This window comes from Ailuropoda melanoleuca, chromosome 2, assembly GCF_002007445.2.
Source record: "Ailuropoda melanoleuca isolate Jingjing chromosome 2, ASM200744v2, whole genome shotgun sequence".
Classification (NCBI taxonomy): Eukaryota; Metazoa; Chordata; class Mammalia; order Carnivora; family Ursidae; genus Ailuropoda; species Ailuropoda melanoleuca.
Genome location: NC_048219.1, coordinates 88278495 through 88305646, shown reverse-complemented (window position 1 = coordinate 88305646; position 27152 = coordinate 88278495). Strand labels below are relative to the sequence as shown.

Here is a 27152-nt window from a genome sequence, read left to right as displayed (position 1 = left end):
GGGGTGCCTGGGTGGCTCAGTCAGTTGAGCATCTGGCTCTTGGTTTTGGCTCAGGTCATAATCTTGGGGTCCTGAAATCCAGACCGGCCTCAGGCTCTGAGTTCAGCGCCAAATCTTTGGCTTGAGATTCTCTCCTCCCTCTGCAGCCCCAGCCCCCCACTTGTGTGCACATCGCACTCTCTCAAATAAATATTTTTCAAAAATTAAAGAAATAAATAAATGGTTAATCAAAAACAATGACGTTCTGATGTCAGTTTTCTGGCAAAATCTACCAAGGGAACAAAAGAAAAAAAGAAGTGATAAAACCCCCATGTAAAAAACAAACAGAAACAGCTCTCTCTACTTATAAAATGTTAACCAAAATGATACTTGGTGATATTCTGACTACATGACATTCTGTTCTATCTTTACATTTCCAAATTTCAGTTTCTCACTCTAGTAAAGTGGCTTAAATTGTATTCTTTTTCACTAGTATGGAAGAATTGAAGGGAAAAGGATCAGCCTACAAATGTTTTACACTGGATACAAAGAACACAGACAAAAAAAACTACAAAATCCCTACCATTTGGTGTTATCAGATTAGAGCGTAATTTACTGGTGAAGCTCTTCTAGAAAGAACAAAACCACCAGAATCAGGGACTGATGAGGCTGGCCCTATGATAAAGGTCCCACGCAAAAATGCTTCAGTCTGTGTTCTTTGGGGTTTCCCTCAGTAGTTAAGTAAAATACAGTCAGAAAGGAGCTGTAGGGGCGCCTGGGTGGCGCAGTCGTTAAGTGTCTGCCTTTGGCTCAGGGCGTGATCCCAGTGTTCTGGGATCCAGCCCCACATCAGGCTTCTCCACTAGGAGCCTGCTTCTTCCTCTCCCACTCCCCTGCTGTGTTCCCTCTCTCGCTGGCTGTCTCTGTCAAATTAATAAATAAAATCTTTAAAAAAAAAAAAAAGAAAGAAAGAAAGGAGCTGTAAAGTTACTTCCAAATCATTTGTGCTCATGATAAAATCATAGAGGTGAAGGGTGACAATTTCAGAAATGTTCTGGTCTGAAGCAAAAAGGAACTACAGGTTCATGATCTTCTAACGTTTCAAGTGCTTTTTCCTTGGGGGAGTCACCTGTGATTTTATCAAACTGCTCTTATTTCAGAGGAGCAGTATACACTTTATCATTCTAACTTTACTTTCTAACTCTTTCAAACTTCAAATCAAGTCTCCAAAACAGAAACTCTTTACTCCCTTCCTGGTAGTTAAAAAAAAAAGGGGGGGGGGATTCAGTAGCTGATTTCAAGCTCTTTTTTTTTTTTTAACATTTTATTTTTAAGTAATCTCTACACAGCAATGTGGGGCTCAAACTTACAATCCTAAAATCCAGTCACATGCTCTACCAACTGAGCCAGCCAGGAGGCCCTGAATTTCAAGCTCTTGATAAACTAGTCAAATTAAAGATAGGGAAACAGACTCTCTGCACACTGGTTTGACAGATGGTCATACTGTCAACAGCACCTCTTGAGGGCTAATTTTATTTTTAAGTGGTGCCACTGTCCAAATAATGAGGATGGGGGAGAAAGCAAAAGTAGGAATAAATTTCCTTTACACACCAAACAGCTGAGACTAGATGGCAAACTGCATCAGTTTTTATTAACAAAGTATAGGAACACACGATGATGGCTTCTGTAAGCTGACACTCATTTATAACTGCCTCCTCCAAATCCAAACATGGTAATTATTCCAATGGGAAAAGATGTCAAACATCTCTTAGAGTGTATGGTTTGATCTACCCTCTGTATTTCACTTGTCAGCAATATAGAAGACAAGCTCTGCCTTAATGGTGAAATAATCTGGACAGGAACAACTGTTTTAAATAATCCGTCCTTCCTAATTTGAATGCCAAAAGATTTTGAGCCTCCAAAGGTTATAAAACATCAGTCAATATGTCCCTGAATCCTAACATTCTTATCTTGAATCTATTTTCAACATTGCCAAAGAATCTTGCCTTTAGGATTTCAGAGTTTCACCAAAATTTAAGTGAGTTCAGCTGACCATCTAAGAACAATAAGCTGGTTTTAGAATGGTTACAAACACACACACACACTACCTACTTTGAATTTCTACAAGACCAGCCTTCTTGCCTTTAACAATTTAGGAAGCCACAAACCATCACTCATTCCTGTCAATGTCCTAATTCCCCTGGTACCATCCAGATACAGCAACTCTCAACCCCAGTCACAAATAAAACCCACTTCAAAAAAATAAAAATAAATAAACCCCATTTTTAATAGCCTTTTTTTGACATCAGAATCAAATATTCTATCCTCTTCAATCATATCCTTAAAATGAAATATTTTACTAAATTAAATTTACTAAGCCCAAACCTAAGTGAAAGTGCAGATGCACACAAAGTCAACACTGTGTATTTGGACACAAAAATCCCATTAGGTTTTCAGGAATATTTACAAACAGAATTTTTCTTAACCCAATTGCTTCAATATCTGTCAAAGAAGCAAAGGGGGAAGGTGTAAAAAACAAAAGTAAAAATAGAAATCTAAAACTATTCTTAGACATTTTTATACCTTGACTTCTCATATGAATATAGTAGAGTCAAGGAGCTGTAAGGTCCACTGAAACCTAATATTTTGTTTTCTGGTGAAAACACAAAAGGACAAAAACATTTATGCAATCTGAATTACTAACTGCCAGCCCTAGGATCTGGCAGAAAACATAAAAACATATAAAAATATCATACAGTGACATCTGAAAAAGATAGGACGACTATCTGAAGCAGGAACAGAGATGGAAGAGGAGAAAGATGTATCAAAAAGTGATAAAGAAATATTTCCTCTATTCCTAAATCTGTCCACGGCCAGTACTTCCAATGATATAGAGGCTGAATCAAATTTTGGGATATAAGCACATGGTTTTTAAACTTAAGCTGGTTTCTAATAGAACACCTAACCTGATAGTTAAGTTTAAGGACTACACACAACCATTGTTCTTTCAGCATTGGGGTAAGGAGAGAAAAGATTTTAAATTAAGGGACTACTTTATTTAAAAAACTGTCATTTTACTTCATCCTTCACACTTAGAATACAACATGAGTTGCTGTGGTCCTCTAATGCTTTTACAGGAAAGGCAAAAATCACCTCTCAAGAAACTAAAAATAGATGCACATAAATAAAACTGCAGCTTATGAAGAAGATATTTGTGACCATGTAGTTGTACTCATCCCAGCTGGAATATGAAAGGTGGAACCTTCTATTTAGTCAATTCAAAAGGCAAGGATGAAATCCCAGGCCTAAGGAAACGTCAACATCTCAAGTATAGCATCCAACATCTGGCAGCCTCTCCTGTTCACAGTTTAGAGGCAACAGTCACTGTGGAACACCAGACATTTCTGATGGAAGCTCTAGAACAGTTTCTGACTCAATCTCCACCCCCCTCCCCACACTTATACACATTTTCCCTCCTACACACAATCTGTTGCTTTTCTTGTGGGCTCCTTGGCCTTCCCTCAATCTCCAATAGTTTCTAACTACTTTGAGCTATGTTCCCTGGCTCCATTCTCCAAGTACCAATTTCCTGATACAGCCTAACCATTCTTCCAGTGCATTTCCTATTATGCAATATTCCCCCACAGCACGAAGAACCACCTCCCCGACCACACCATCCTTCCCAGGCCTAATTCCCACCATAACCTCTCTCAGCCTCTACTGAATCATTCCACCCTCTCCATCTGTTTTTAGGGTCTTTTTTCCACCTTCCTTCAAAATGTTCCATTCCTTCCCAAAATTGGGCAGTCTAGAAATGGGAATCATCGAAGTAGGGTGTTTGACAGAACATATATGTGCGTACAAGTGCGTGCGCGTGGCGGGGGGGCGGGGGGCACTGAGTGAGAAGGAATGACGCATGAGGGGGAGTCTCTAAGGAAAAAGATGTCTCAAATAACTCCCACCCCCAACAAAATCCACAATTCCCTAACTCCGCAGCAATCAAAAGAAAGCGTCACATAACTCTTAAACATGTTTCAACTCCATGGCTTCTCTTCCACATTTTTACCCAATTAACCCCATAATCAACCTGGATTCCACCTGCCTCTTACACTAATTCCTCTCTACTTATGAAGCCTCCATTTACTTTAGTTTTCTCCTCCACTCCTTTCGGTTTCCCTTGTTTTCCTCCGACCCCCACCTTCAATCTCCCTCCCTTCCTAACCCTACTACCTCAAGTCCTCAATTCGGTCTCCCCGAAGACAGCTAGTGTTTTTGACAGCCTCCCTTTCCTCAACCAAATCCATCCTTTCCTCGGACTCCCCCTGCCCGCTCAGAAAGCCCTGCTATTTGAAAGCCCGGCCTCTGTCCTCCTTACCGCCAACTCCTCGGACATCCCCAGTTACAGGTGCCCTCCCAGGTCTCGCTCTCGTTTCCATCGCACAGCAGTCATCAGACCCCTGCCCACGCTCCGCCCTGATTACCTGAGGACGAGGCGCAGGAAGGGACCGCGGGATCCAAGGATGAAACCCCGGCCGCTGACGGCCCAGAGGAGGCCGACGCCATCTTGGCAGCCCCCTCCCCCTCAGCGGCCTCGCTCCCTTTCAATCGGGCTCTTCCTCTTCTCCGAATCGAATTTTCTCCACGTCTCTTCACAGAACCCGCGTTCTGCGGGCCGCCTCCCTGCCCCCTCCAGGGCCTCTCTCAGACACGTCGGGCCGGGTCTTGAAACAGCTTAGGGCCGCACCATTTGGCTGGCATAGGGGAGAACTCCCGTCTCGCACCCTCTCCGCAACTTCGTCCGCTCTCCGCGGGAGCTTCTTTCCCCTTTCACAAGACAGTGGGCTCAAGACCCCGCCAGGACCCCGCGTCTGAAACTAACCACACCTAAAGGAATAAGGGGGCGTGAAAAGTCCCAACGGAACGAACGTCCTCAACCCTCCTCCCTAGCCACAGCCTGTTTATCGCCCAACCCCACCGCTCCACTCTGGGTGGCTAGGGAAATCCGGGAACTGCGCATGCGCTTAACCTTTCCAGAGTTTCAACCCCCTCCACGGGAAGAGAGGCCCTGAGGGCCAATCGGGGGGCTGCTATAGATCATATGACGCGGGCTCCCGACGCCCTAACGAATCCACAGGTCGAAGACAAGCCCTTCCCGACTGCAGACCGTTCCTACGGTGGCTCGGTGGGTCAATTTATATTCCTTCCTGCGAGAGGACCGCGTTGGGTTGCCGGAGCTCGGGATTCATGAGAGCACGTCCGGCCCTTAATTTTAGAGCCCAGGGAAGAACTCCCGACAAAAGCTCTGTTGTCAAGTCAGAGACGTTAAGCACTCAAATATCACAAAACATCACATGCGACTAAGTATTCTTCCGGCTTTACTGCTTTGTTTACTGTAACGTGTGCGGCCGTCTTGCCTTCCTCTGAATGACTTTTCAAAACAGATCTACACTTTGCCTCAAACGCAATGCTGGGTATAGTTACTGAACGCAGTAAATATTTGATAAATGAATGAATGAAGACCTGTCAGAAAGGGCCACAGAAAGCAATCAGACCATACCACAGTCTTCCCGCGATCCAAGCAAGCTAACCCTTAGCTCCTTAACTCTTGATACGTGAACCAAAGGGCATGGGGACACGATAAATTATCCATTCTAGTCTAGTGTGCGGACTAACACTGCTCAGTTTTAACCAAGTACTGTCTGGAGATTGTGAACCCAGATGGGGATCTTAAGACCTGTCTTTCCCTGATTGGACTGTAAGCAATGATTGTTTCACTCTCGTATTTCCAGCTTCTCCCATCTGTGGCTCTGCACATGGTAGAGGCTCAATAATTATTTGTGGAATTAATAAGTGAAGAGAAACGGAGGGGGGATCTTGCTTTTATAGCCCCCAAGATGGCCTGGTTATCTTCTATCCAGGTGTCTTACCGGTTCTAGAAAGGGAATCTAGGACCCGAAAGCCCAGACTATCCCTGCCTATTTACCTCTGCCATCTACCCCTCTCATCAAGATAAAAATAGTTGTTTCCCTGCTGCCACCTGCTGGATTATTCATATTCCTTTGGGTGCTGAAGGTAGACAAACTTCATATGATTGGGTTGCCATTTCATTCCATAGCAATGGAATTGTGTGATATATATATATATATATATATATATATATATATATATATATATATATATATATATATATATATATATATATATATATATATATATCTCCCTCCACCCAGCTAAACAGTACAGGAACTAGGCGGGTGGGGGCACACTGTCTAGCACAGGATCTCACTCATAGGTCTTCAATAAATAAATATTTGTTGAATAAATTATCCTTGTTTTCATTAAAAGCATGGAACTGCTACCATTTCCTGAGTTATTTTAGAAATCAGCTGGTGTAGATACAAAGCTGTTTCTGATTTTAAAATTGGAAAGAGACCAATAAAGCCCTGACTCACCAAGGCAGTAGGTCAAACAGGGGGATTTTCTCCCTGGGATTTGATCAGTGAATTTGATTTCAGCCCTCCTGAAAAGAAGAGATCCCTGTTTTGTAGCTTCTTAGGGATCTTTGTTTCTCTTTATACACTAGAAAATGGCTACTATTATTCCTACTACCTTGTATTATGTCAGTCTGTTTACTTGTTTGTCTCCCTCCTAAGACTGAACATTTCAGGACAAAGATTACATCTTATCCATTTTTAGATCTCAAGCTCTAGAATAGTGCTTGGCACAAAGTAGGTGTGTAATACATGTCTCCTGAATATATGAAGGGATGGAGGCAAAATTCAAAAAGTGAGGCTACGGGTGTCTCCCATCTTTTCTCCCATACCTTGTCTCTACCTCCACTCCCACTCAATCCCTGGGATGTCCTCTGAGTCATAGAACCACTCTTCCCCAGTAACATTCCTGGCATAGCAGAACTGGGGTGACGTGGCAGGGTGTGGAAGCAGAAGCAAAGCAGAACATGTTGGCTTGGTGCCCCCAAGGAAATTGAAAAGGGAGTTTACCAATATAAATTTCAGAAAAGCAGAGCAATCTGGCGATCTCAAAATAGGGCCCATATACAAACTTAACAGAGATAAGGCTTGTGCGCGCACGCATGCATGTGCACGCACACACACACACACACACACACAGCTTTATTAAAGTGACCTTCATGTCTTAAAACAGTTCCTAAGGTCGGAATGGAGGGGCTAGGAGCAGGCAAGATCAACCTAGATGCAAAATAAGAGGGTGAGTACCATATTCATTCAATTAGTCATTCATTAATTTATTCATTGAATTGACATTATTTAGTTCCAGCTATGTCCTAGGCACTATGAGAGTTCCTGGTACACACAGATGAAGATAAAGTCCCTGCCCTCAAAAAGGTCACAGGCTAACGAGGTAGATATACAAATCATTAGAATAAAATGTAATAGCTGCCATCAAAGAGTACATACAGCTGCTATGGTTTGACAACCATATTTTCAGAATAAAAGATGGGAAGAGAAGTTGACACACGGTCTTGATAATACCACAGACTGTTTGAGATTGGAACTACTCTGGAGAACTGAGGAGGCATGATCTCCATGGTTATGGAAACTGGCAGGAAACGAGGTGGGGAGTGAGAAGACTTCACCATCCTATAGAACCAGAATTTTGGCAGGAAACGAGGTGGGGAGCGAGAAGACTTCACCATCCTATAGAACCATTTTACAAGATGAGGAAAGAATCCTAAGGAGAAGGGAAAGCACGCAGGCCCAGCAGAGAATAGGGAAGTGATGCTAGGATAGGATGAGGCAGGAGGTGAGGCTAGAAAGGCAGGGAGAGGCCAAATTATTAAAGATCTTGAATGCCATGTTAATAGTATAACTAATAGTATAACTATTACAAACCATCCATGTGCTTACTAAATCTAGTGTGAAGCAGTTTACAGGGATTATATCTCTTAACCTTTTCAACAACTTTGTTTTATTATTAACATATAACGTATTATTTGTTTCAGGGGTACAGGTCTGTGATTCATCAGTCTTACACAATACACAGAGCTCACCACAACACATACCCTCCCCAATGTTCATCACCCAGCCACCCCCCCACCTCTTTTTCAACAACTTTAAAAAGTAGATATTATTAGTCCCATCTTACTGTTTTTCTTAAGTAGTTTCCATGCCCAAGTGGGGCTTGAACTCACCGTGATATCAAGAGTCGCATGCCCTACCCACTGAGCCAGCCAGGCACTCCTAGCCTTGTTTTTACAGGTGAGAAAACCGAGATTCCGCCACTTGTCCAAAATTACACAGCTAGAAGACCTTAAACTCAAACTCAAGTCTGGTTGTCTCTAAAGCTATGTCTTAACCACACTACTATTCTGCTTATGGATTTTAGACTTTAACCTGTAGATGCCAGGGAGCCATTAAAGATCTTTGAAAAGAGTGACAAAAAATGGGTTTTTAGAAAAGTTCACTACTAGAAGCAGAACGGAAAACGGACCGGAGCAGACGGGGTCTGACCACTTCTAAGTGAACACTTGTTGACCCCAAATTCTGGACTTAGGGTAGTGAGGCTCCTGGTGACACCGAGTCGAATCATTCCGCGGTCCAGGTAGCCGCGAGCCAGGGCCGTGAGTTGGGGTGTGGTCTCCGCGTCCGCCAGTGGGCGGGGCTGCAGAGCGAAGGTTTGGCAGAAGCTACTGGAAGCCTCTCGACGCTCTGCTACTTCTGCCTGTGGGCGACGGGCTTCCGCCGTCGCCTGCCACCCGCAGGTAGTGGTGTCGAGCGCCGAGCTCCGATCGCCGCACTGGGCGAGGGGCTGCTGGTAGCGGCGCAGTCTTGGTAGGCAGCATGAGTTTGGCTGGGGGCCGGGCCCCCCGGAAGACCGCGGGGAACCGGCTTTCTGGGCTCCTGGAGGCAGAGGAGGAAGATGAGTTCTACCAGACGACTTATGGGGGTTTCACAGAGGCAAGAGCCGGGCCCAGGAAGAGGGAAGGGGGAGGAAGCTAAAAGGAGTCCTGAGCGGAGAAACCTCGGACAAAGAAGGGGGCGGGGAATGGAGAGGAGCCCTGGGAGCTGATGCTAGAGACCGGGTGGGAGAGTCGCCGCGGGATAAAATGGAGTCCTAGAGAGGAGAGTCCTGGATGGGGTTGAGGGGCCAGGGATGGAGGGGCTCTCCCGAGGCACCTCAGAATATGAAAGAAACCAACTGTGTACTTTTCTGGTTGCATGTTTCACCGCACTTCTGACGTCTAACAACTTACGCGAGCTCGTCGTAGTCACGCGATGTATACTCCTTGGCCCACTGCCTGGTTACCCACCTGAAGTATAGAAACGAATATATTTTAAAAATAGAGGGGCTTAGCCTACTCTTTTTTTCAGCTTTCAAATCTCAATGTAAATGTCTCCTTAGTTAACCTTTCCTTGACTGCTCTGAAAAGTGGCCCATTTATTTCCTACATAGAATTTATTTCAAATTGTAATTAGATTTGGTTTGCCTAGTTTATACTTTGCTATTAGGTTGTAAGCTCTGTGAGTTTAGAAATGGTCTGTTTTCTTCAACGGTATACGTCCATTCTCTGGATTGGATTGGCACTGGTACTGATTGAATCTATCCGTTCTTAAAATATCTGTTGAGAAGCGAGGGCAAGCCAACCACTGTTTTAAGTTCTAGGGAAGCAGAGAGTATTAAAAACACCACTTTCTTCTTCGTATTCCAGACCCCAGTGGGGGGACCAGCTGGATTAACAGTTGAAATACTGTGTGATAAGGAGTAAAAAAAACTGGTAAGCATAGGGTGCTGTGGTAACATGTGGGAGCCAGAGTCAGTGGTCAGGATTGGCATCCCTGGGGGACATGATGTTTAAACTTACTACAGTATGAAAAGTAGGGGTTGGCTGGATGAATAACAGTAGGGCTGGGAGCAGGGTGAAGAGAAAGGTTAACCCACGGAGGGGTGGGGCAGTATATGTAAAGGTACTGAGTCTGGTACATGTATGCCTATTTTCATTCTCCAAACCTTGTAGGAGAATAAAGGTTGGTAAGGCTGGAGGGAGTAGGCAAAGGCCAGATCATGGTGGGCCTTGTGAACCATGTTAAAGAGTTTTGCTTTTCATCCAGACGACTGAGAAGATTCATCAAAGTATCATGATCAAATTTGTACTTTAGAATGCTCACTCTAATGAGGAGAGTGGTTTGAAGGAAGTAGTGGGAGTAGAGAAACATGGGCAGTAGGTTTCAAGACAAATTAAGGAAATTGAATCCACAGGACTTGATGACTGGGAGTCATTACTTACACTGCCCTAACTGTAGTTTAAAATAGAATGTTCTCATCCCTCCCCCAAAGGCCATTTTCCTATTCCTGTCATTTTACGAGTCGTTATTTAATATGTACCCTTCATGCTTCCAAAAAGGATTAAAGGAGGCTTACCATACAAACAAAAAGTAGGAACAGTAAAAATAGAGACAGGTCAGAAGTAATTGTACCAGGAGCCTCTGCTAAATTGGTGATAGCAATTGATATTAAATTTAGCTGTGAGCTTCCTGGCAGCCAAACCCTGAATTTCTTTTTTCAGTAAGAAAGAGGCATATATGTTCTTTAAGAGAGAAAAATTTATTCAGCATTAAATCCCAGGAAGAGTTGCATCCTTATATAAGATACCTAGAGTAACGGATTTGGTAGATGATGTAGAAACATTCTCATCTAGTCATGCCTATTAATGACCCTTGATAAAAGCCAAAGGAATGGTAGTAAATCCCTAACTTAATGAAAGCATTTTGATTGGACACTAAAGCTAATGTGTAGTTGCACTACTCTGCTCTGGTGAGATGACAAAATACCAGGTTAGAGCTAGGGGATTAATGTGCTCCCAGGCTGTCTTTTACAAACATTATTTGGGAGGGAATGATGGTCATCAGTGCAAGACTGAACTCTGGCTAGCTTGGAGTGTCAGCTGTCTGTGCTATTTGCTTGCTTTGGCAGCGTGTGTACCAAGATTGGCCTGTTGTCTACATCATTGATTGGGAGAGCCACATGTTGGAGGTGCCACCCTGCCCAGTCGACTCCCCTGCCCTCAACTGTGTTTTTCCCTTTACTTTTCAATGTGGCTGCCATTCTGTACTAACTTGTAGCTCCTCAATTCTAGGCGGTACGCCATGTTCCCTATTCCACTCAGCTAACCACCCCGGAGCTTTCTGAAACACCCCTTGTATACAGTTTTTCTATCTCCCCAAACATTCATTGGCTCCCCATTATACAGAGTACTAGTACCCAATTATTTTTCTGTTCCAACACACCTGAAGAATGAGACATATTTCTCAGTAAAAGTTTACCTCCACAGTGATTATCAGTAGTGGGACAAGTAAGGAGAGGGAGACAATTGAGAATCACTGGCCTGCAAATTAAACTCATGAGTTTATTAGTCTGATATGTTAAGTTTCTTTACTGACTGGATGCAATCTTTTCAAGTCTTCTAGCCTTATAGGGCAGTTAATGTTGGAAGAAGGCTGTGCTGGAGTCAAAGGTAGTCAGCTAGGAAGATTTCTTGCCCAAGACAAACCTTCTGCTTTACTTAGGTCTAAATCTTTATTCCATAAACAAGGTATACACATTCCTGCTTCTGCACCTTTGTTCTTGCTATTCCATCTACCCATGATACCTCTGCCCTCTTGGCTCTCTAAACACTACCAGTATTTTAAACCACAACTCAAATCCTCTTTGTTCTTTAGAGTCTAAAGCAGGGCTCAGCAAACCCTGACCTGCTGGCCAAATCTGGCCCACTACCTGTTCTGTTCTGGCCCTTCACAGTAAAAGTTTGCCAACCCCTGCTCTGAAGGAATAAAGTCTAAAGTTTAGACCTTCCCAGACCACCAGTGTATGGGAAGTGTGCCCTACCCTGAGCTCCTGTAACATTAAAAAAAAAAAAAAAAAAAGATTTATTTATTTATGAGAGAGAAAGGGGGGCAGAGGGAGAGGGAATCTTCAAGCAGACTCTCAACTGACCATGGAGCCCAACACATGGCTCAGTCTCAGGACCCTGAGATCATGACCTAAGCTGAAATCAAGAGTTGGCTGCTTGACCATCTGAGCCACCCAGGCGCTTCTCCTGTAACATATTAGTACCATTTAGTACCATTTTACACTTTATAGTTGCCTTGTATTCAGACTTCCTTTTACAATTATGTCCTGTCCTCTGCCAGACTGTGAGACCCCTGAAGGTAGAGATCAAACCACATCTTTTTGTACCCCAGCACTTAACAGTGTGCTACAGGTAAAGGGCAATCGATTAATGCTGGAAAGGGTGGCGCTGGTGCCAAAGGCCATCAGCTTGGAAGGCTTCTTGCCTGAAGAAACTGAAGGGCTGGGCTGGGAAGGAGAGTGGAGCAACTCTCACATGAAGAAAGCAAAGAGATTCTGTTCCTGGAGGGGCATTGATGACTCCAGTGACAGTGAGAACCTCTTCTCCCTATGTCCTCAGGAATCGGGAGATGATGAATATCAAGGGGACCAGTCAGACACAGAGGATGAGGTGGACTCTGACTTTGACATTGACGAAGGGGATGAACCATCCAGTGATGGAGAAGCAGAAGAGCCAAGAAGGAAGCGCCGAGTAGTCACCAAAGCATATAAGGTGCTGGGGGTATCCTGGTTTTCTTGGACTTACATAATTTCCCATAATTTCTGTTGTGCCCTTCATGAGGTCCCAGTACTCTGCCCCTCCAACCAGTCCAATTTCCTGCAGTGCTAGTTTTAAGATCCTCATCTTTCTCCTTATCACTTTTGTTCCCTGGTATCTGATTCCAATCTGTCCCCAGGAGCCTCTCAAGAGCTTGAGGCCTCGAAAGGTCAGCACTCCTGCTGGTAGCTCTCAGAAGGCCCGAGAAGAGAAGGCACTGCTGCCACTAGAACTACAGGATGATGGCTCTGACAGTGAGTGGAGACGTTTGGGTCAATTGACAAAACTGGAACATAATAAAGTATTATATCAGTGTTAAGTTTACTAAAGTTGATTACTGTGGTTATATAAGGAAAACCCTTATTCTTAGGGAATATACACGGAAGTATTTAGGGTCAAGAGCTAGGATGTGTGCAGCTTAACCCTCAGATCATTTGGGAAAACACATGCAATGCAAATGGGGCAAAAGGTTAACAGGAGGTGATCTGAGTAAAGGATACATAGGTATTCTATGGACTCTTCTTGCAACTTTTTTGTAAGTTTGAAATGATTTCCAAATAAGTTTTAAAATTAAAAAAATAAAGAAATAAAGGAGGTGGACATGAATTCAAAAATTTCTTCCTCTCTGACTTCTTTCCCAGGTCGGAAGTCCATGCGTCAGTCTACAGCTGAGCATACACGACAGACATTCCTTCGGGTACAAGAGAGGCAGGGCCAGTCACGGCGGCGAAAGGGGCCCCATTTTGAGCGGCCACTGACCCAGGAAGAGCTGCTCAGAGAGGCCAAGATCACAGAGGAGCTCAACTTACGTTCACTGGGTCAGTCTGGTTTTGAGAACAGAGGGCAGAGGGCTGAAGAGCATGAGAAAAGTGGAGACTGGAGGACCTGAGCAGCTGGGGAGATGGAGATTCGGAGCAAGGGAGTCAAAGGAAGGAAGTGCAGAGAGTGAGGGATGAGGAGCAAGGAACAAGGCAGTTAGGAGGGCTCTGAAGTACAAGTTATATTGAAGAGAAAGTGTATTGGTATGAAATAAGAATTGCATAGAACTGAGTTCAAACCTAGTTGTACTGTTCATTTGCTGTAAGACTACCAGCAAATTACTTAACCTACTTGTATCTAGCTGTCCTGGTTTACGAAGCGGGGTGACAATGCCTACTTTAATGATAATCATGAAAATTAGAAATTCACCAGAATTAGTTCATGAGATGAACTATTTTAAGTCAAAATTCTTTAAAATCTCTTCAGTTTATCTGCTGAGTACACAATCGTGTACAATAATAGATGTACAAAACATACATTTCTTTTTTTTCTTTTTCTTTTTTTTTTTTTTAAGAGGAAGAATGCTGGGGAATTGGGGGTGGGGGGGAGGAAAAGGGAAAGGGAGAGGGAGAGAGAGAATCTCACAACCTTGAGATCAAGACCTGAGCTGAAATCAGGGGGTTGGACGCTTAACTGATGGAGCCACCCAGGCACCCCAGAACACACATTTCTTTATAGGGTGTTCTGAAATCATGAGAGGTACATGAGGGAACAGTAAATTACACACCTGCCATCAAATGCTCAATGTAGGGCATTCTTTCATTGGGTGAAATAACAGAATCAACTGTAGTATTTAATTTGTTCTTTTTCTTTCTCTGTACACCCCCCCCCCCGGTCAGTCTTTCTTTGATTTCTTTCTCTTAGGTGAGCAAGAATGTATAATTGAATGTTTATAGCCCAAATGTGGAGTGGAAGATTGTTTATACGTAATATCTGGGACCCAACCCATTCCACTTTTATATTTCTCAAATTTAGATAACTCCAAAAGAACACAATGATTGAGAAAAGATTTATTTCAGTTCCAGCATCTTCAGGATGTATTTTCATGATTGTTTCCTTATATTGATTTTAAATTGGATATTTAATCTTTATCTGTATGATGGTAATTCAGTACTTTCAAACAGTAGCTGTCCCTCAAACAAATGACTGAGAACCATCACAAACCCTGAGGTGACCTTGATGTCGCTAATTATAGTCCACATCCTTTGACCGCATTGGTTGGTTTGGACCACTGTAAGGAGGGTAACTCCCAGCTTCTTATATCAGTAGCTGACATAGGAGACTCCGCAGAAGCAGGTTCAGCGGGGGGGCGGGAAATAAGTTCATTTTTGAACATGTTGAATTTGAGGAGTCTGGGAACAGTCCAGGCAGTGCTGAGAGTTCAGTTCAATATACACATCCGGGTTTGGACAAAAGATCTGGGCTGGAAACAAATTTGAAAGTCTGTAGAGTACAGAAAGCATCAGTGACATTGGAGTGGTCAGATCAGCCAGGCAGAAAGCATGGGGAAGAGAAGAGAGAGGCCAAAGAGAATCCTGCAGACACTAGAATGTAATGGGCTCATATAAGAGGAGCTTAGCAGTGGCCAGAGAGTTGGAGAACTCCAGGAGAATTGCCTTAAGAATGCCAAGCAAAGAGAATGTTTGAGAGAGAGTCTCTTCTGAATGCTGCAGAGATGCCACTCAGGAGAACTGAGACATTTCCATTTGTTTTGGTGACAAAGAGGTCAGAGATGACCTTAAGGAGCACTTTTTGGGGACGATGTCATTTTGAAGCAGGCTTATAAAGTTTGGCTATGAAAGATGGAAGAAGGAATAAAAGCAATAGGGTCTGGGGTCAATATAGAGTTTTCCTTGTTTGTTTTATTCAAAGATTGGAGGAACTGTGTCTTTGGTGAGAAGCACCTGAGTTTAATGATAGGGAAGAAAGAAAGGAGTTAATAGTGCGGGTTTTTGGGGAAGTGGGAGGTGGAGGGAAGGGGTAGCTAGAGCACAGGTGGAGTAATTGGCTTAAGGGAGGGAGGGAAGGAGGATGGCTTCTAGTTGGAGGTTAGTAAACCCACAGCAGGATGTTGGAGTGGTTCTCATCTAATCCCTTTTAGGCACTATCACCTGTCAGGTGTTGGGCATAGAGTTGAAAGCTCGAGGAGAGTGAAGAGTGTTTGAAATAGTTGAGATAGAATATTCTGCTGACGTTAGGGGAGTCTGTTGAATTTTGGGAACAGGCGTTCATGGTAGTTCCAGTCTACCCCGTTGCGTAATATTTCTCCAGGAGCACTCAGCAATCCAGGGCTGGGCCAGGGAGTTTTGACTGATGGGAGTGACTGAAATAATAGGAACCTAACCTTGAATTACAAAGGAAAATGAAGACTGGAAGGGGCTGCCAGGTAGAGAGAATGTGGAGAGGTCTGCATACAGGAGGTATCAAGGAGGAACAGAGGTATCTAGAATAGGGAGCAAACAGACCCAAAGGATAGGACGTTGTGGCCAGAGCCTCAGATGTGTGATTGTAGTGTGTCAGAGCTGGGGCGGTTCCAGGCACTCACAAAGTATAGGCTGTGGCTGTTGCGGAATGGAATAACTCAAGTGCCATGGACAGGAAAATAGTTAAGAGATGAGATTGGTAAAGAAACTGCGGAGATGGAGGGGGGTGGGGGAATGGGATAGACTGGTGATGGGTGGTAAGGAGGGCACGTATTGCGTGGTACACTAGGTGTTATACGCAACTAATGGAGCACTGAACTTTACATCGGAATCTGGGGATGTACTGTATGGTGACTAACATAATATAATAAAAAATCATTTAAAAAAAAAAAAAAGAAACTGCGGAGATGGGATATTGAAGGGGTTACCTGTGTGCATGTTGAGGTCACCAGGGTGATAGGAGTTGGGTGGAGAGGATGAGCGGAAAGCATTGCCCAAGTCCTCAGTGAGTGAGGGACTGAGCATGACAGGAAGGAGAGGTGGTCTAGCTTGGTGGCGTAAGTCTCAGAAGGGAAGCGGGTTTGCAGATGGGTAGAGGAGCAGCGTGGGTTCAACAGGACGCAGGCACACCCTGCTTGGGATGTGGCAGCACGAGCAGCCTCCACCAGAGGGCTGCAGGGGGCATGGTGGCCTGACAGGGTGACAGGCTTTCAGGAAGACTAGTTGTGGAAGGCGTGCTGAGTGAGGAACTTGAGGACATAGATGAATTGGCTGATTATGGAGCAGGATTTCCAGAAGGTACGGGGAAGTGTCTGAAAGGAGAAAGGTTGGAAGGTTGGTTGAAGGGAAAGAAAGCAATATTACCAACCAGAATTCCAAGTACAAAAGAGGTTAAATCATTGGTGGGGTTTCCAGAGCACACTTTTCTGGTCTGACTTTATCTAGAGGATAGTACACACGTTTAGGAAACGGAAATTTGGAGTTCATTCAGAGGAAAGGGACAGGAATATTTTGACCTATTGAGCATTAACGAATACTTGTTAAGTGCCTGTAATGTGCAGAACACTGCATGGCCCTGATAATATGTAGATGATATGAGTCACAGTCCTTGCCCTTGAGGGGGAAACCTGCGTACCAACCATGAACTGCCATAGTGCAGTGTCACAGGTCCAGCCAGGGGACGGTGGTGAATTAGAGGAGCGCTCAGAAGGAGAGGCAGTCATTCCGCTCAGCTCAGTGTTGCCGCATGACAATACACATGCAGAGTTGCCGGATTTTCTTGTTATTTTAAGAGGAACCAGAAATCTCTGTATTTAAATGTAATTTCCTTAGGGCGCCTGGGTGGCTCAGTCAGTTAAGCACCCAGCTCTTGATTTCAGCTCAGGTCATGATCTCAGGGTTCCGGGATCGAACTCCATATCGGGCTCCAAGCTCATTAGGGAATACGCTTAAGGATTCTCTCCCTCTCTCCATCCTCCCTTGTGCTCACGCACTCTCTCCCCTCCCCCAAATAAATAAATCTTTAAAAAAAGTAAAAAAAATACAATGCAATACAAAACAGATCACACAGAACACTTAAGTGGGCTGCTCAGCTCGCACCCCTCTGAGAGTGTGTCACAAAACCATAATGGCTCGATGAAATGGGCATTATGATCAGCCTAGAGAGACACAGACACTAATTTCAACTGTGTAAAGGACTGTCATGGGGAAGACAGATTAGACCTGTGTCCTTTACAGCCCAAAAAGGTAAAAGTGTCATCAGACATCCTATGTCAGCTTAAAATAGGAAGGAACTCTGTAACGACTAAAAATGCGTGAAGACACAGCACGCTGCTCTTGCTGGGAGCAAGCAGACAGGGCAGCCATAGAGTAATGTGGAGGGAAACAGCAGGCTTCTTATCCAACAGTCCCTTCTAGATCTGAAGTCCACTGTCTGAGTGCACGAGGAACCAAGTGGACAGGAGAAGCGGGCAGGGAGGATGTCGGGGGCAAGCAGAAAATGTCAGAAGTACAGGTGCTAGGGGGCTTCAGAGGATTTGTGTGAATGGCTTAGGCAGGGACTAGACAGCCGGGAAGGCCATCGAAAGACTGTGGGACAGAAGTGGTGTGGGCACAGGGGGAACTCACCATCCCCTCATTCCTTCCTTTGACCCTGAAGAGACATACGAGAGGCTGGAAGCTGATAAAAAGAAGCAGGTGCACAAGAAACGGAAGTGCCCTGGGCCCATAATCACCTATCACTCCGTGACGGTGCCGCTTGTTGGGGAGCCAGGCCCTAAAGAAGAGAATGTGGATGTGGAAGGGTGAGTGTGTCATAGGGAAGAAGGGGAGAGAGCCTTCTCCCTGCCCTCCTCAGCTCTCCTCACACAGCTCTAACACGCAGGTGTCCTTCAGCGTCCTCTTCCCTCGGCTCTGTGTTTCTTTCTTTTAGCCTCTCCCCTCTCTCTCCAGTTTTTCCATCCAGCCCGGCTTGCTCTTCCTCATGTGTCACTTAGATTCTCTCAGAAGGTTCCCATCTCTGTCTGCTTCCTCTCTTTCCTTGCCTGTCTGATCTGTGTGTCTATTGTTTTCTCTCCTCAGAGGTTTTTCTGTTTTTTGTCTCTCCCCTTAGACTGGATCCTGCTCCCGCTGCTTCTGCACTGACTCCCCGTCCTGGCACTGGGCCTGTTGTCCCTCCAGCTAGCTGCTCCCGTACCTTCATCACTTTTAGTGATGATGCAACATTTGAGGAATGGTTTCCCCAAGGGCGGCCCCCAAAGGTCCCTGTTCGGGAGGTCTGCCCTGTGACCCATCGGCCAGCTCTGTACCGGGACCCTGTCACAGACATCCCCTATGCCACTGCTCGAGCCTTCAAGATCATCCGTGAGGCCTACAAGAAGTACATCACTGCCCACGGACTGCCGCCCACTGCCTCTGCACTGGGCCCTGGCCCGCCACCTCCTGAGCCCCTCCCTGGTTCTGGGCCCCGAGCCTTGCGCCAGAAAATTGTCATCAAATAAGAAGGAGTTGTTTCGTCCTTGGAAACCTCTTCCCTGCTCTGACTTGGGGCTTTTCACGTTTCCCCTTCTTTCCCTGCCTTCTTTGTCAACTCTGAGCTTTGCCCAGCCCTTTTCTATATTTCTTCCCCCCCCCCCCAGTTCCTACTGGTTTTGTGTTTTTTAATCTAATAAAAGAGGAAGATCCCTTGGTCTGGTGTCTGATCTAGATTTGGGAGCAAGAAGTCTTTGTGAATGTCTGAGTATATATGGGTCTTCATTTTGTTTAATAGCGTTTATTGAGAGCTTCCCATTTTAAATTCTAAGTATTCGTTCTTCCAGCTGGATTATAAACACCTTTAAATTAGACATCCAAACAAAATTCTTATACTTACCTTTATATCACCTTATATTCACTTTGAATATAGCAAGGCACCAAATGAGTAGGAACTATGTGATTCTCCTAGAACAGTTTCTAGGACTCAGGCTTCTACGCAGAAGGGAAGGAAGTGCCATGGCTGTTAGTGGCCACTAGAGGCTCTCAGGGCCGGGCAGGGTATGGGGGCTGTGTATATGTGATCTCCCACTACCCCCCACCTGGCCAGAGCTAAAATAATAAAATGCTGAGCTCACTGTTCCCCTACCCTCTTCCCCGGCACCGGGCTCCTGCTGCTGGGACAGTACTCCAGTAGCACTGACAGACCAACCGACAGAAGGGGAGGTGAGAAGGGAGGTGGCCACCAGGACTGGTAGGTGGGGAAGGCAGGGGGCTTATGGATCAGAGCCTGGTGGGAGATGGGAGGAGAGGGGTGGCTCCTATTGGGAATGATACGAAGTGTGTCTCTGTCCCTCGGCATATGTTTCTGCCACCGTCCGTCCTATCTCTTAACCGTAGTTTACATTGTCAATGCAAGTATCTCACACACTTTCTGGATCTTTCATATTTGGCATGGTGTGTATATGTAGCTTGTGTGTATTTCCCATAATGTAAAAGACTGTGCAAGTTTAATCTTCCCACTGTTTTTAGAGAAACTTTATCGCATTTAGAAGGCACTTCCCAACCACTGGTCTGCTGTCACCTTCCCGTCCAAAGCCAGGGACAAATTATGGGGACTCAGTCCCTTCTCCTGAAACCATACCACCCTTCCCCCAACCTGGAAGTCCCCCAGCTCCTCTGAGCCCTTGCTTTCCCTTGGGATTTAGAGTTTTAGCAAACAGAAAATGAAATCTTGATTCCCCCACAATAAAAGAGGAAATGAGGGTAGGGTAAGAGGACAGTCTCATTTCCCCTCAACCCCCTTTACTTTCTTAAACCAGTTTAGGAAAAAGCCTGGATTATGGGAAAGAGAGGAGAAATTTGCCTGAAGCTTTCTGTATGCCCCCCTTCCTTTCAATAGGAACTGGGCATGGGGCCAGCTGTGTTGGCAGGGGCCCTGGCAGCTGTGCTTGGGCAAGAGGCACCAACAGGCGAGGTTATAGGGGAGGGTGCTGCCAGGATTTCTCTGTCAGACAATGGGCAGACAAATCCAGCTTGGATGCCTGGGATCCCCATCCAGAGTGGTTGAAGCTGGGGAAGCAGGAAGAAGGAAGCTCTGATTCTAACCAAGCAACCTAACCTCCCCCCATCTTTCCATGCCCAACTAGATCTCTAACCTCCAAGGCATCTAGTTCACCGTTCTGCCCCCTGGCTGGTCTGTGTCCTGTTGTGTCTGTGTACATCTTTCCATTATCCAATCACTTTCCCCATGTCCCCCAGGCTCCGTGAGTGCCACACAGTGGGGAGGGGGTGGGGGCCATCATGTCATCGTATCAGAAGGAACTGGAGAAATACAGAGACATAGATGAAGATGAGATCCTAAGGACCTTGAGCCCCGAGGAGCTAGAGCAGCTGGACTGCGAGCTACAGGAGATGGACCCCGAGGTAGGGGCCCCAGCACAGGGAACCAGGAGCAGTCTCCAGGCATCTGGGAAGGGTGAGGGGCCCTGGGCGGCTAAGACCAGGGCTGCCTACAGGGCTTGGAGTCCCAAGGGGGTCAGGGAAAAGGTGTCCGTAGATGTTTTAGGGACCCCTGGAGGTGCCCCAGATCAGAGAAACGGTCTGACTTGCTCCCCAAAACTCATCCCTAAGAACATGCTCCTGCCAGCTGGACTAAGACAACGTGACCAGACAAAGAAGAGTCCAACGGGGCCGCTGGACCGGGATGCCCTTTTGCAGTACCTGGAGCAGCAGGCACTAGAGGTCAAAGAGCGTGATGACTTGGTGCCCTTCACAGGCGAGAAGAAGGGTATGGAAACCCTAACAACCATGCCTACCAAAACCCAAATGGTTGTTTCTCAAGTGTACCCCCTCCAGCTTCCCTCTCACCTTCCAGCTCCTAGCTGCCCAGGGACTCAGCCACCCTGACACCTACATGCCATCATTCACTCTTCAACTTTTAGAAGAGGTCAGGGGACCCAGAGTTCTGAGCTGGTAGACAACTCAGGCTTTCCAGTGGCCCCTAATGACCCAGACCTCCACCTCCTGGAGAAGGAAAGGAAGCTGGAGACCGGGATCTTAGGAGACATGACCTCTACCTGAACCATCCTTCATCTCCCCATCAGGGAAACCCTATATTCAGCCCAAGAGAGAGATTCCTGTACAGGAGCAGATCACTCTGGAGCCCGAACTGGAAGAGGCACTGGCCAATGCCACGGACGCGGAAATGTGTGATATTGCAGGTGGGCAGCCGTGGCAAGTTGAGGGTAGGGACACCAGGGGCAGGGGTTGGGACACCAGGGGCAGGGGTTCCGACCCAGGGCATGGGACTAGTGAGGAAGGACATGGATGTTAGAGAAAGCCTCAGGTCGTGGTTTTTAATTTTTTGTTTGTTTATATATTCACTCATTCGTTTTTTAATTTAATAAGTTCACATCTCAAAGGCAATTTTACAGGGATTTTAAAGCAGAAAAAAGTGGAACTATCCTGGCTGAAAACAGGAGGAAGTCTGACAGACTCCCTCACCCTTTTTTCCTTTTTTTTTTTTTTCTCTGAATGTGAAACACTGTCGTTTTTCCCTCCCTCACCCTCTAGGGGTTCCTTAGGGACCTTTCCTTAGCCCTGTCTCAAAGTTTTACAAACCACCACCTTAAGCAGTTCATGGAAGGGAACTCGGGACCTAGGGAGAGTGGGAACCTCGTTGGAAGAGTGGAAGAGGTCAGGCTTTAAAACTACCACCGATTCAGAATGAGGACGGAGGGGGACTGGTAACCGACCCCTATCCCCCTGTACTTGCTCTCTCCAGCCATTCTGGGCATGTACACGCTGATGAGCAACAAGCAATACTATGATGCCATCTGCAGTGGAGAGATCTGCAACACGGAAGGCATCAGCAGTGAGTGTGTCTGGGGGCATGGCACCCAGGGCCTCGGCAGGCAGTCCCAAGGTCTGAGGAGAGGTAGCAAAGGGTGAAACGGGGGTCATGGAGAGAATGTGGTACATGAATAATAAGAGAACAAATGGGGAGGAGATTGTGGGGGACATGTTGGGGTTTCCTTGTGGCCCTCACCCACCAGGTGTGGTGCAGCCTGACAAGTATAAGCCAGTGCCAGATGAGCCCCCAAATCCTACGAACATCGAGGAGATCCTAAAGAGTGTTCGAAACAATGACAAGGAGCTGGAGGAGGTGAACCTCAATAACATACAGGTATCCGACCCCCCCAATCTTCAAATAATAAATTCCCATTTAACCATGTGAATCCCAGATATGTGAGTCCCTTAGCCTGCCATCTCTTCCCCTCTGACAGGACATCCCGATACCCATGCTAACTGAGTTATGTGAGGCAATGAAGACAAATACGTACGTCCGGAGCTTCAGTCTGGTGGCCACAAGGAGTGGTGACCCCATTGCCAATGTAAGGCACCTTGAAATTCCCTAGCCCTCTCCCCATACCTTGACATGTACCCCTGCCAGTGCTGTCATGAGGGGCTGTGCTGGGGGCGCTACTCCCATCGTGTTCTCTTAGGGTAGCCTGATGGAGACTCTACCCTCAGTCCTATGGCTCATTGCTCTGAAATCCTCAGATCACCTTCTCAGAGAGCCACAGCCCTCTCTTCAGCCCACCAACTCCACCGCAAGCTTAACCTCTGTGTTTTGCCTACTACCTGCGCTCTCTTCCGTCTCCCTCTAGCCCCACCTACAGCTGAAGGACCCTTCTCAAAGAGCTGTGTTCTCTCTTGCTCCTGTTCTTCCTCTCCTCAGTCATCTGTGAAACTATCCCCTAATCCTAACCCAAGTCCCTACTACCCAGGCGGTGGCAGACATGTTGCGTGAGAACCGTAGCCTACAGAGCCTGAACATTGAATCCAACTTCATCAGCAGCACAGGGCTCATGGCTGTGCTGAAGGCAGTTCGGGAAAATGCCACACTCACTGAGCTCCGTGTAGACAACCAGGTCAGCATTCCCTTCCCCTGGTCTTTGCATTCAGCTATTTTCACTGAGTCTCTTCCGTGGGGCAGCCACTGGGTCAGGATCTCATCTGATCTTATCTGAATTCTCCTCTTCATTGTCTCTATGAAGGGAGCCAAGTCAGTACCTCTCATCACTCACTGTGACGAAACAACCTTCTCTGTCCCCCCAAATGGTTGGTGGGGGACAATGAACAACACAGAGTGGGTGGCTGACAGGTCTCCTCTCTCCCTCCCCCAGCGCCAGTGGCCTGGTGATGCAGTGGAAATGGAGATGGCCACCGTGCTTGAACAATGTCCCTCCATTGTTCGCTTTGGCTACCACTTTACACAGCAGGGGCCACGAGCTCGGGCAGCCCAGGCCATGACCCGGAACAATGAACTACGTGAGTAAATGCAGACATGTTGTGTGGGGGAAAGGGCAAGGAGGTAGTGGGTCCTCCTGAAAGCTGACTTAGTGACTAACACCCTGGGGTGCTGCCAAAACAACAGTCACGTGAGAAGTCCGTAAGTGACCAGAAAGTAGATAGAAAAGTCCCCTGCCCCAAATTTATACCTGTAGAAAGGTGGAAAAGAATCTAGACATACCTGTTTGTGGGCATGGCATTTTTACTTGCCATGTCATTCCTTATTTGGCTTTGTTAATGTGGGGTGTGCATGCTTGCTGGCCTAAGACATTACCTATTTATGAGTCTGGCCAAGGAACTGGAAAGTGGAAGAGCACTCTTGCAGGAAGCAAGAGATGGAACAAAGACTTGTGTTTACTCTTTCCTGTTACAGGTCGCCAGCAAAAAAAGAGATAACACTACCTTTTCCTTTACCAACTAGAGCTGGGAGCCATGAATGCCTAAATCCTCATCTCTCCCCCTTCCTGTAAATAAAGGCCCTTCTGTCCACTCTGCCTGCCTCCTTCCTTGGGCTTTGGGGTGGGAATCTTGGCGCTAACCCCCAAGGGTTACTGCCAGTTCATCAGGGGATTATTTATACTCTGGGGATCAGCAGGCAGGGAGGTTCAAGTTACTAGGCGGAGGTGGGGGAGCTCCCTCCCTTGGTGTTCCCCATGGCCCTGCCAATGCCAGTTAGTCCCTTCTGCGCTCATAGGGTACCTACCCCAGCCCTCTTTCCAGATGTGGCCAGGTCCCCTGGTGCCTACCCACAACCCTCATGTGATCTGAAGGAGGAAAGGACTTTGAGTGGAGGTGGGGAAGAAGGCAGACAACATGAAGGGCAAAGACCTCCTTCTGACAGACTTATTAATAGGGCATCGGGCTGCGTGCAGCTGACGCTTGGCATGACTTTGGTGGAAGGTGGGGGAGGGGTTGGAAGTATGGGGAGCCGTGTACATTGCAGGGAAGAGTTAGCCAGGCTGAGAATGCAGATTTGAAATCCTGAAATGGGGGGCACCTGGGTGGCTCAGTCACTTAAGCATCTGACTCTTGATCTCAGCTCAGGTCTTGATCTCGGGGTCATGAGTTCAAGCCCCACCTTGGACTCCACATTGGGTGTGCAGCCTACTTTTAAAAAACCCACCAATAAAATCCTGAAATGGGACAAGGAAGCAGACTCGAGGGAAGTTAGGCTCCCAGAGCCTGAGGAAATTTATTTGTCAACTGAAGGGGGAAAGAGGGCGTCAGTCTAAGGGGAGATCGGGGGGTTCCTCTTCATCAGAGTCAAACTCAACATTCTCATCTTTTACCCATCGACCTTGTCCATCTGGGATCCATCCAGAGCTAAAAATATCAGAGAAAATAGAATAGATCAGGAAAAGAGGTTTAAGAAGTTAATGGGGATTTAAAAAAAAAAAACTGAGAAGGACTTAAGTAAGGAGAGTCAGAGAGAAAACGGAAAACTTGAAGAAAGTGATTCTGCATACTCACCTTCGAAGGGTGAGGTAATGATCCAGGGCTCGTCTTCTCGTGGGGCTCATGGGTGCAGGGGATGAGACAGTTGCTGACTCTTTGGCCTGTGGGCTAGCCCCAGGCATGGGTTCCCTAGTGATCTTCCCACGCTCAGACTCAACCTCTGGGGGTGGCAAAGGGGAATGGGAGACAGAGGGACGAGGGGTTTCTGGTCTGGGTAGAGAAGAATCAACATCTATAAAAGTGATAGAGGAAAAGGGCCAGTTTTCCTATAACTCCCAACCCCTTACAGCAGTGCTTCCTAAACTGTGTTCTTCAAGACATTAATAAGTGTCCTGCATAAAAAAGAATTTTGGAATCAAATGAATTTTTAAAAAGCTAGGTTAAAATTTTTGAGGTTTTTTTTTAAATCTCAAGACTTTGTAGAGCCCTTCAAATATATTAATATTACTATTCTTCAAGTAAAATTACAAAGTGCCATTTCCGAAACTAAAAAAAAAAAAAAAAAAAAGAAGGCAAAATTCTCTTTTTTCTGAAATACCAGATAACATCTCTGGAATACTAGTATTCCTAAGAATACAATTTGCAATACCATGATTTTAGAGGCATCTATCTCCTCTGTCCCTCTCTACCTCTGGGTGGGCTTTCCCACCCCACAGACCTGTACTTCCGGCGGCAGCAACTGTTATAGTGAGGAGCTCTGTGCAGAGCACTTTGGGTGGTAAGTCGAGTCTGGGTTAACAGAGGAGCCTGGTATGGAGATGGGAAACAGAGTCAGAGTCTTCAGAAAAAAGGCAAAGCCCTTCAAGCCTAAGGTGTGCAGCAGGACCACCTGAAACACACACAACCCCCTTCCCTGACTACCTCAGCCTTGGCCTCTGATCGCCTCAATTCATTCTGTTGTCTTGGATTCTGCTCCATTCCCTTTCCTGGCTGCTTCTTCCCATAGAAAAGCTGCAGGCCTGAGGACAGAGGGGAAGAGAATTAAAAACAGAACGGCAAGAGTGATCTGCAGAGATTTGGAGGGTTTATTCTCTAACCCCGTCTTCCTTCAAACTTACTGGACAGATGTTTCTTGCCTGCACGGTGGGCAGTCAGCATGGCCAGGGTGTCCAGTACAGGTCGGTGGGGACAGATGGCACAAGCAAAGCTGGAGACGAGGAGAGAAGATATTTGGTCCCGGGTGAGTGGGGTCTGGGCTGTAGGTGCCACCTTGACCTAGCAATCCTTTCCAAAACCAAACTCTGAGGTGTCCCAATCTCCACCACCCACATCCCTGTCCCTCACTCCCCACCAAAGAATCCTAGATACTCCCGCTCTCCCCCTCGATAACAAAATTTTACTAAGCCTCTAACCGCAGAAGCCTCAGGCTTGATCGCCCCTCGCCCTCACCGTCCATCCCGTAGCATCAGCGCCTCATCCTCTGGGATGTAACTGGCCAGCAGGTCCCCGACTCTTCGTTTCTACAGCGGGCAACCGGACGGGATCGGCGGGATAGGAGGCACGGAAGGGAAACGACCGGAACGAGGATTGAAAGGGAATAAGGACCATGAGAACAGAGATCACAGGGCGAAGAAGGGGTCACTACCCAGCTCTAGTCGCTCCCTCCCGCTCCCCCCCGCAGCTGTTGCCAGAGCAACAAAACAGCTCTCCACAGGGCAGTGAAACTACTCCCGACGCTCTCCTCTCGTGCTTACTTTGAGCACATTGAGTTGACTCCAATCATCCCCTTCCCTCTTGAAAGACATTCCGACAGAGTCCCAGAAGCGAGCAATTCTCCTGAGCCGCCTCCGCCACTCCTTCCAGGCCACCGTAGCAAGAATGGGCCTCCTTTTTCCTTCGGGTTTCTTCCCGGTTGGCCTCCTTACTTCGCTGGAAGCGCTTCCCTGAATGCACAGCGCGATCCGAAAGCCCGCCCACAGCCCTCCGAGGAGACCGCACTTCCTGCGCGACCCGGCGACCCTGCACGCGCGGGGCCTTTTGGGAAATGAAGTCTTTTAAGAGCTTGC

General features: G+C 46.5%; 4 protein-coding genes across 11 annotated transcripts in view; 2 read left to right on the top strand and 2 right to left on the bottom strand.

Moving 5' to 3' along the window:
- The window catches only part of PIP5K1A (phosphatidylinositol-4-phosphate 5-kinase type 1 alpha), a 42121-nt gene extending 37111 nt beyond the window's left edge, over positions 1-5010 (bottom strand). Inside the window, exon 1 of one of the 5 annotated variants that reach the window (XM_019799757.2) lies at positions 4461-5010. In XM_019799757.2, the coding sequence (XP_019655316.1) occupies positions 4461-4542 (82 nt within the window). In that variant the 5' untranslated portion in view covers positions 4543-5010. Of the gene's footprint in view, positions 1-4354; positions 4432-4460 lie in introns of those variants that run through there. The other 4 variants (XM_019799754.2, XM_019799755.2, XM_011225128.3 and 1 more) reach the window with 4 other exon arrangements.
- A 3694-nt stretch (positions 5011-8704) lies between these two features.
- VPS72 (vacuolar protein sorting 72 homolog) lies at positions 8705-19070 on the top strand. The gene is made up of 6 exons (XM_002919341.4): positions 8705-8915; positions 12425-12577; positions 12762-12876; positions 13264-13440; positions 18023-18167; positions 18476-19070. Exons 1-6 carry the CDS (start codon positions 8799-8801, stop codon positions 18861-18863), a joined length of 1095 nt encoding a protein of 364 aa, XP_002919387.2. The 5' UTR covers positions 8705-8798; the 3' UTR covers positions 18864-19070.
- Positions 19071-19220: 150 nt separating this feature from the next.
- TMOD4 (tropomodulin 4) lies at positions 19221-24183 on the top strand. 4 transcript variants are annotated; one of them, XM_011225134.3, is made up of 10 exons: positions 19221-19560; positions 20596-20760; positions 20968-21124; positions 21441-21557; positions 22121-22210; positions 22392-22522; positions 22623-22730; positions 23127-23270; positions 23526-23670; positions 24065-24183. In XM_011225134.3, exons 2-10 carry the CDS (start codon positions 20638-20640, stop codon positions 24085-24087), a joined length of 1038 nt encoding a protein of 345 aa, XP_011223436.1. In that variant the 5' UTR covers positions 19221-19560; positions 20596-20637; the 3' UTR covers positions 24088-24183. The 4 variants fall into 4 exon arrangements, with proteins under 4 accessions (XP_011223436.1, XP_019655317.1, XP_019655318.1 ...); XM_019799758.2 differs by having other exon boundaries at positions 19221-19588; XM_019799759.2 differs by lacking the exon at positions 20596-20760.
- A 670-nt stretch (positions 24184-24853) lies between these two features.
- SCNM1 (sodium channel modifier 1) lies at positions 24854-27050 on the bottom strand. Its single transcript, XM_002919343.4, has 7 exons — positions 26841-27050; positions 26536-26606; positions 26205-26293; positions 26008-26105; positions 25805-25893; positions 25162-25356; positions 24854-25014 (listed from the first exon to the last, which is right to left on the bottom strand). Exons 1-7 carry the CDS (start codon positions 26889-26891, stop codon positions 24915-24917), a joined length of 693 nt encoding a protein of 230 aa, XP_002919389.1. The 5' UTR covers positions 26892-27050; the 3' UTR covers positions 24854-24914.
- Between the last annotated feature and the right edge of the window lie 102 nt (positions 27051-27152).